The 9488-nt window shown below is 43.9% G+C and overlaps 1 protein-coding gene across 1 annotated transcript; it reads right to left on the bottom strand.

The window, feature by feature from the left end:
• Positions 1-5185: 5185 nt before the first annotated feature.
• On the bottom strand, positions 5186-6343 carry LOC145066851 (uncharacterized). The gene is made up of 2 exons (XM_079014106.1): positions 5811-6343; positions 5186-5564 (listed from the first exon to the last, which is right to left on the bottom strand). The coding sequence occupies exons 1-2, from the start codon at positions 6341-6343 to the stop codon at positions 5186-5188; spliced, it is 912 nt and encodes a 303-aa protein (XP_078870232.1).
• Between the last annotated feature and the right edge of the window lie 3145 nt (positions 6344-9488).

Raw genomic sequence — 9488 nt, 5'->3', positions numbered from 1 at the left:
GTACTATATTTTCTTACACCATCTCCATAACTCTTCTCCACTACATTCGTTTCATTATCGTAACCCTTGAGACTCTCAGAAACTACCACTGAGGTTTATGGTTACACAACATCTGTGTTTATGATCTTAGTTTCGTGCCACTACGAGCTGAGTGAAACCCAAAATTCAACACCAACAAATTGACGGTGACCAATTAATTTGCTCAAGTCTTCACCAATGAATTGACGAATGTATCTTAATGAAATCTCAAATTTTCTTTTGCGTGATTCCTATGAAATTGTTACACACCATAACATTTCTTCCCAAGGGATCCAGTTTTAAATTTTTTTTATTTATTTTTTTTTATCTGAGATTTTATATTTATCCAAGCCAATACAAAATGAATTCCAACCTACTTGTTCAACAGGCTACACCGGTCTCATAAGTACTTTGTTCACTTTCTTTCTTATATCAAGAATAGAATTGATGAATCAAAGCGAAACCACCCTTATTTAGCCTTATTAAAAGAAGCCTTTCAACATTTATTAATAAATGTTTGATCGTAATTTAACGGGATTCCACACCAACTCTTTGAGGTATCTCTTGACCTTAAAGGAAGAGATTCGTGCCCGGGATCATCAGTTTTGTGTCATTATTGACATCACAGAATATCCTTAAAAGAGTTGCTTTATTTCTTTTTCTTTTACACTCTTTGCACGAAAATCCTAGATTTTCCAAAATTTCGTTACTAATTATTTACAGGCTGGATTATTACTGGATGGTTCATAATGCAGTTGTGGTCAAAAACTATCCACGTGGGTCATTAATTCAAAACTGCCGTTTAAAAAGGATAAGACGAAAGGTTGCTGACTCGGAGGGAGTTAAATGGATAAAAATTCAAACGACGGTAAAAAGGAGGTGCGCGTGAATTTGAAACGGCCGCGCTTTTCCTAACACTTAAGGACGCGTGTGCGATATTGAAGCGTCAACACTCTGGCATTAAAGGCGCGTGTGGAAATGGAAACGGTTCCTCTCTCTGAACCAGCGCTTATTGGGCGGCGTAATCCTAGGAACCTGACACTCTCTCTCCTACGTGATCATCGCACGCCCCAACTGTCACCAATCAGTCACTCAAATACCCGCTTCGTATTTCCATAAGAGATTTGAAACGATTTTTCTCTCTCCTATCACCCACTATAAAAAGCCGTCTACACCACCTTTTACCTCTTTACTGCCTCCATAATTTCCAAAGCACAAATACTCCCAAACACTCTCCCGTTCATCTTCTTCTCCAAACCTGCAACAATGGCTGAATCATCTTCCGTCCATGCTACTTCACAGATCCTCCCCATCCGCCCACAACAATGTCTTGTTATTGACCTTAACCCACTGGCATACGACTCCTACATGTCGCCAGTTATAGAATGCTTGAAGTACTCCCAGCTTGCTCCTGCACTCTCACGCATTGAAACTGTGCCAATGGTGGCCCTATCGCAGGTCTACGCGACGGCTTACTACGACAAGGCCGTTGACAGGGTATTCTTTGAAGTTGCAGAACACAAGACTTCTATATCTCGCTCCCGTTTTTGCACTATGCTAGGGTTTGCTGCTGACCCATCGCGAGTTAACCCGGAGACGATTCCAGTTGGGATGCTGTTTAGCATGTTTTACAACATGGGATACACAGAGGTTCTCACCTCTGTCCCTAAGTTTAAGAAGTCATGCCTACCGCCACAGTGGAATGGCTTATTTACAGTCCTTTTCAAGGGCTTGTCGGAGAGGAGCTCAGGATCTGACGGTGCAAGTCGTCTTTTCCTGTCAATAATGTACGGGGTTTACAACGGGATAAATCTGGACTATGGGTTTGTCCTATGGCAACAGCTCATCCAAAGCCTCTCTTCTTCATCACGACACTCTGAGGTGTCGTTGGCCCGGTTCTGGATCTTGATTACAAGATGGGCCATGGACAAGTTCAACGTTCCTACTGCTGATGGTGCATCGATGTCTTCTATTGGTACGTTCCATACCAAGAAGATCATCGTCTCAGATGCATCAAAATTTTCCTTCATTGGCTCCATCCCGGAGACAATGTATGCAGATGTGCCCTCTGACAGCAGACTGATACAGACGATCAAGGAGTTCAGGCCAACTGGTCCCAGGGAACTGACACCGGATATGCTCAGATCGATCCATGATGCTGACAAACCGACCAACAGGGGCAAAAAGGGTGAAAAAGGGAAGCAAGCGGCCAAAGCACCAAAAGGCCCTTCTCCCAAAAAGAGGAAACAACCGAAGGCTGCTCAGTCCCCACAGCCGAAGTGGAGGAAGACACAACCGAAGCGAAAGCTTGTTATTCCCTCTTCTTCAAGCGAATCTGAGGGTGGAAGTTCGGACTCTGAAGGATCTCAAGGAGACGAATCTCCTCAACGAGGCAACACACCACCTCGGTCCCCAACCCCAGAGATGGAACTTCATCAATCTCCAGTTCCTTCACCTCCACCAACTATTCCTATTTCCATTCCCACCATAAACCCCACTATTCCCCCAACCTCTTTCCCTATACCACCACCCATCTTTACCACATCAACCGAAACACCACCAGTTACCGAAACCCCACCTGTAACCGAATCACAAACCGAAACCCATACTCAACCACCACCCGAAACACATCCCACTCCCTCACAACCTGAACCCACAAAACCCACAACACCCCCAGCTTCACCACCCCCTCCATCTCCAGAAGACGTCTCCGATGGCGACAACCAATATCTTGGTGGTGATCACATGAACTTCGATTCGGTCTACTATAGTCCGTTTCAAGTTTAGAGTGACGAGGAGGATGATGCTCCAGTGACAAAGAAGCATCTCCGAGAGCTTAACGAGAAGGTTGATCTACTTCCCGCCTCCTCCGCCAACCAACAGTCATCTCTTTCTGAAGCTGCCCTTCAGAAGATTGTTGACGACTTCTCCAGGGCTCAACATGATTCGGTGGCCTAAGCAACTGCTACAATCGATGCCTCCACCCGAGCCTGTGAGGCGGCGACCGAAAAAGTCAATAAACTATTCTCCGACGCTTCCGTCCTACTGAAGTCCATGCAGGAAAGCGCCGACGCCACTAAGACAACTCTGGAACCGATTGTTCAACAATTGGCCAAGTTCGTCTCGACGGAGCTGTCCTCGTTCGCTACACTCCGACAACATCTCAGCGACGACAACTCGGCACTTCGTGCCTCCATCGATGCCCGCCTGGCAAAGCTACAAGAGGATCTTGCAGCGGAGAATTCTCTGATGGACGTTTTGGTAACCAAGACTACCGCCCTCAAGATCAAGAGCACGCAACTTTCCAACTCCCAACAACAATTGGAAGCTCTTCGATCCGAAAGGGAGGTGATAAAGACGTGTGTTTCAGATGTCCACGCTGCGTTATCAAACATCCTGGAAGCACACGACCCCATCCTAAACCATTCGGTGAGGCGTACCCTCGCTGAAAAACTCTCTCCGGCCATGGACCTTCTGAGCAAAATTGAAGGCCTACCGAGTTTCGTGTCCATTCCGAAACAAGGGGGAGATGCCGGATCGAAACCACCTCCTTCCTCCAAAGCTACTCACACAACCGAACCACCTTCAACTGGTCATGCTTCGGGTTCGGGTGTGAAGAACAAGGGCAAAAACATAGCTGAGGGAGGAGATGAAGATGAAAATGAAGATGAAGACAAGGAGACCATTGCTGACATGTTAAAAAGAAAGAACAGTCGCAATGCTGAAGACGATGCCAGTCATGTGGCGCGTGAGGCTGAAGAAGCCGAACGTAAGCAAAAAGAAGCCCACAATCTCCTTGAGAGCCGAAAGATGCTCTTCCCTGCCTGGACCAGGGATCGTATGATAAAAGAGGCCATAGAAACTCCAAGCATATTATGGCTCGAGCCGGTTATATCATTCGACTGCAACAACACTGTCGACTCGCAGTTTGATATGCCGCTGACTCGAAAGGCGTTCATCTTCCACGCCTTCTCTAACATTTTTGAAGTCCCGCATCCGAACGATGAGCTTGACAGGGAGCTCATTGACTTCTACCTGGAGGCCGCTCGCCCTCAATATCTTACCTGGAGCGCCCAGAAGATTGTAAACGTTCGGGTGCTGAAGCCTTATGTCGTGGGGAGATTCACAAACGTTAAGTTCAAGCTCATTCGAGGATCTGCAAGAACTGCTCACATTATCTCCCTGGTGGATCTGCCCAATCTAAATCCTCATGATTGGATTGTCTTATACAATATCCTTTTGACTAATGAAACCGAATATGGTCCCATCATAGACCATGTCAAAAGGATGTTGGCCTGCTATATCATGGAGGTTGCCCTAATGGATCAGGAGGTCGCCACAATTTTCAAAAAGAAACCGAAGATAGCACCTGTGGGATCGGCCAGTGATCTAAATCAAATGCAAATGGGTAAGATTGATCCGAGGCGTAACTCAGTAATGTTCACTAGAGCCGAAGGACAGAAATGTCTCTTCGCTTTAGCTGACAAACACCTTTACACCACAGCTTGCTTGGAACACATCTTATCAATTATCAAGCGGTGTAAAGAGAATTCGGCTGATGACATCAAGTACTTCAATGATATGATCAATTGGTACATCCGGTTTAGACAGACCATCCTCTCCATAACCAAGTGTCTGTTTAGCACCGTGAAGAAGAAGGTACCAGCTTCAGCTGCCGGCCCAAGTAAAAAGTGAAAGTCTCGCTCCAAATTGACGCAAAGGGGGAGATTGTTGGGCTGAAGTTTTATTTTGATGTTGCGTCTTTTGGGCTCGATAGTTTAGCCATGTACACTCCGGTTTGGGCCTGTCCAACCGTGAGCCTTTTATGTATTGTATATAAGTTAATGCTTGCATGCATATTAGGTTAACAACGAGATAGAGGTTTACGATTATAGAGATTTACGAATAGTGATTCATCTAGAGAACAGCAGGTTTCTTTAATCGTTCTTGTAACCTACCAATCCTCTACAGTTGATGTTCTTAATCGAGCTCTTCTGAGGATTTTGTTTTAATCATTCGACTCGTTTGATTCAATCTTGTCTTGTTCTTTTTACTGCGTTCTTACTGTTTTATATTTATATACTTGTTCAAGATCTAATCGATCTTCATAGATTAAAGGTTTTTAATCCCATCACTTTCCATACAAGAAGGCAGTCTTGACATCCATTTAGTAGACCGTGAAATTCATGTAAGAGGCATATGCAAGAAAGATGCAAATAGCCTCCAACCGAGCCACAGGAGAAAATACCTTAGTATAGTCAAGACCCTCAATCTGTCGAAACCCACGAACCACTAACCTTGCTTTATTTCTGATGATCACTCCGGAATCATTTTGCTTATTACGATAGACCCAACGCGTGTCAAGAGCCCTTTTGCCCTTTGGTAAGTCAACAAATTTCCAAACCCCGAGCTTTTCAAACTGATTAAGCTCTTCATGCATCGCATCTACCCAGTTGGGCTCATTCAAAACCATTTCAACGTTTTTAGGCTCTATTTGAGATATAAAGCAAGAGTAGAGACATTCATTTACGTCTCCACTTTGACTTCTGGTTTTAACTCCATCACCCAGCTGGCCAATGACATTTTCGATCGGATGATCGCGTTGAATTCTGGAAGGTATGTCTTGGCTGATATCATTGAGAGAAACAGGAAGCGTGTGAATGTTGAAACCTCCATCATCTGCTGATTGAGTCCTATTAGATGACTTTACTACGAACTCATTTGCAATTTCTTCAGGAAAGAGTAGTTCCATAAAAGTTGAAGTGGTAGCGGAAGCATCTCTAGACATGAACTCTCTTTCAATAGGGGTAAGAGGTGTAGCATCAGCATCAGGAGTTCCATCTTGAACTTTAGACTCTATACTAGATGGTTGATCAGATGACTCCCCCTCAGGTGTAGCAGAGGACTCTCCATCACATGGAGCAAAGAACTCCCCCTCAACCGATGGGGGTCTGTAGATAACTTCTTCGTCTTCGTCTTCATACACAATCTTCGAACCAGAATAGGATCCACTTGAACTATCTGAAGACACATTAAGCGATTTGAAAAGAGATGTGTAGTCAAATAACCAGTCGGGACCCACTCGAGTGTTTGTTTCATTCTCCTCCAGCCAGCGTACGTCATAGGATTCAACGATCTGCTTAGTCCTTTTGTTGTAAACCCTATACGTAGTGCTCGCAGCATACCCCACAAAGTAACACTCATCAGCTTTGGCATTAAATTTAGGGTTGGATTCTAGGTGAAGAAGGGTGCAAGGGCAACCAAATACACAGAAATGGCTGACAAAAGGCTTCTGTCCATAAAGAATTTCGTACGGAGTCTTCATCTATGCTTTGTTGATTACAACACAGTTCTGCACATAGCAAGCAGCGTTAATCGCCTCGGCCCAAAAGAAAACAGGTAGTTTGGAATCACATAGCATCGTCCTTGCGGCGTCTTTCAATGTTCTATTTCTCCTTTCAGCAACACCGTTTTGTTGAGGTGTGTGAGCAGAGCTATATTGACGCACTATCCCCTTTTCTGCGCAAAAATGATCAAGAATCGAATTCTTAAATTTAGTTCCATTGTCAGTGCGAAGCACCTTCACTTGATTGTTGGTCTGCTTCTCAATCATCACCACGAACTTCTTTATCAGATCAGCACCCCCTTCTTTGTTGGATAAGAAGAAGACCCACGTAAATCGAGAGAAATCATCGATCACAACGTGGCAGTATGAGCTTCGGTTAATGCTCAGGACGTTGACCGGTCCAAATAAATCCATGTGTAACAATTGGAGCACTTGACTTATTGAGTTGACTTGCTTGGGCAGGTGTGGTTTCCGATGACGTTTTCCTTGAGCACAGGAAACACATTTTTCAAATGTGATAAAGTCTCTGACAGGGAGGCCTCGGACCATCTCATTTTTTGCAAGACGATTCAGGTTTTTCGCGTTAGCATGACCGAGTCTTCGATGCCACAGCATTGCGTTGTGTTCGGAGACCTTTGAGAATAGACAAGTGACTTGTTCAGGGAGATTGTTGTTCATATCAATAATGTAAGCATTCCCATCCCGTTTAGATTTGACTAGAATCCATTCTTCTGGGATGACAATGCATGGCTTGAGAATCATACACTCTTTATCATTGAAATGGGTAGAGTAGCCTTTGTCGCATATTTGGGAAACACTCAACAAGTTATGCTTTAACTCGGGAGCATAGTTGACATTTTCGAAGCTCAACACTCCATTCATAACAGTTCCACGCTGTGTGATCTTTCCACCATCTCCGCCCGCAAAGGAAACATAACCCCCATTAAAATATTGAATTTCGCTCAGTTGGGAGATGTCTCCAATCATATGCCGGGAGCAGCCGCTGTCGACGTACCAAGGACGAACGACATTCCTCCGCAACTTTCCCTGCAAAATGAGCGGAATCATTTAGATTTAGGAAACCAGTTCATCACTGTCTTGGGTTTCCTTTTCACTTTGTCTAATTTAGATTTCAAAATTTTCAAATTAGGATCTTCATTCCTAATCACTTCAGAGGGTGGTAACGATGGATTAGAAAGTGATTTGGGCTTCCATTGAAGTTTAGGTTTTACAACATTCTCTGGTGGTTTTGAAGTAGGTTTCATAGGAGTTTGCACAAGCCTTCTGGATGTTCTACCAAGACTGGTTGAAGATCTAGAATTGCTTTTTATGCAATATCTTATGTGTTTACGGTCAAGTTTATGGCCAAAGGGGTGTTTACGGCCGTAAATAGGTTTACGGCCGTAAACCCTGTTTACGACCCATGTTTTCCGTGTGTATATATATAGGGGTGAGGGGTGTGAGGAAAAGAGTGATGAACACTAAAGGAGCTTAAGTGTGTGCATTTGAAGGTTTTCTAGAGAGAGAAACTAGAGAGAAGTTTTAAGTGTGTGAATCTTTGTATCCGGATCTTCATTTTAATCATATCATACATAGATTCATCATCTTCTTCTTCTTCTCATTCTCTTCTATTTGATCTGACATCATCCGTTTGATTGGGATTCCGCACCATCAAACGGATCTGATTGATACACAAGCAGATTAGGGTCTTACAATTGGTATCAGAGCATCATGACATCAAGTTAAACGGACTCGTCGAGTACCCCTTATGAAATGAAAATACTTATTTAAATTACATACCAGAAAATAGGGCGTTACATCAGAAGCCCTCAGGTCTACTCCATCAACCAGAAATACCTGAGTGGAAGTGGGAGCAGATTTCCTTGGACTTCATAACGAAACTACCCAAAATGCAGGGCGGCCATGATACCATTTGTGTAATCGTCGACAGGTTAACCAAATCTACCCAATTCTTGCCAATCAAAGAGACTGATAAGATGGGGAAGCTAACAAGAACCTACATCCGAGAGATCGTGCGACTTCATGGAGTGCCAATATCTATCTTCTCGAACAGAGACAATAGATTTACTTCAAGGTTCTGGCAAACTCTACAGAAGGCCATAGGTACTAAGGTGGATATGAGTACAGCCTATCACCCATAAACCGAAGGGAAGAGTGAGAGAACGATCCAAACCCTAGAAGACATGTTGCGAACATGTTTAATCAACTTCGGTAAAGCATGGGACGTCCACTTGCCATTGGTGGAGTTCTCTTATAACAACAGTTATCACACTAGCGTCAAGATCGCTCCATTCGAAGCCCTTTACGGCCGCAAGTGCAGATCACCTCCGTGCTGGGCGGAGGTGGGCGACACGCAGTTGGCGAAAGGTCTAGTCCCTAATAGTACTCTCACTGTCCAGAAATCATAAGGGAAACGACTGAAAAGATCATTCAAATTCGAGAGCGACTGAAAGCCTCACGAGATAGACAAAAGAGTTATGCCGACAAAAGACGAAAACCCTTGGAATTTCATGTTGGTGACCGCGTTCTACTGAAGGTCTCACCCTCGAAGGGCATGATACGCTTCGGGAAACATGGAAAGCTAAACCCAAGGTACGTTGGACCCTTCGAAATTACCGCAAGGATTGGTCCAGTAGCTTATAGACTTCAACTTCCAATCGAACTTAACAAAGTACATCTGGTGTTTCACGTGTCTAACTTGCAAAACTGTCTATCCGACGAAACTATTGTAATTCCACTCGAGGAAATCGAGATGAATGAAAATATTAACTTTGTGAAGGAACCTGTCGAGATCATGGATAGGGAAATCAAACGAACTAAACAGAGTCGCATACCAATAATGAAGGTTCGCTGGAATGCTAAGCGAGGACCTGAATTCACTTGTGAGAGAGAAGATCAGATGCAACAAAAGTACCCGCATCTTTTCCCTAGTTCATAAAATTTTGCTTTGTAATTAATTTCGGGACGAAATTCCCTCTAACGGGGGGATGATGTAACAACCCGATATTTCAGGTCCAAGTAATTACTAAAAGTAAAATATGGTAATCCCTTTTGTGAAATAAAAAAATAACATCAAAAATGAAATGTTCAAACTCTAGGTAGT

Source organism: Lactuca serriola, chromosome 8 (genome assembly GCF_051521515.1).
Source record: "Lactuca serriola cultivar US96UC23 chromosome 8, Lser_US96UC23_V15, whole genome shotgun sequence".
Classification (NCBI taxonomy): domain Eukaryota; kingdom Viridiplantae; phylum Streptophyta; class Magnoliopsida; order Asterales; family Asteraceae; genus Lactuca; species Lactuca serriola.
This window is presented reverse-complemented; position numbering and strand designations above follow the sequence as displayed.

Excerpts from the sequence above, each read along its gene's own strand:
- LOC145066851 (XM_079014106.1), bottom strand. The coding sequence starts at position 6,343 with ATGAAGACTCCGTACGAAATTCTTTATGGACAGAAGCCTTTTGTCAGC. Across the intron at positions 5,565-5,810 it reads CTTACCCCTATTGAAAGAGA|AAGTCAAAGTGGAGACGTAA; the intron begins GTTCATGTCTAG and ends AGTTAAAACCAG.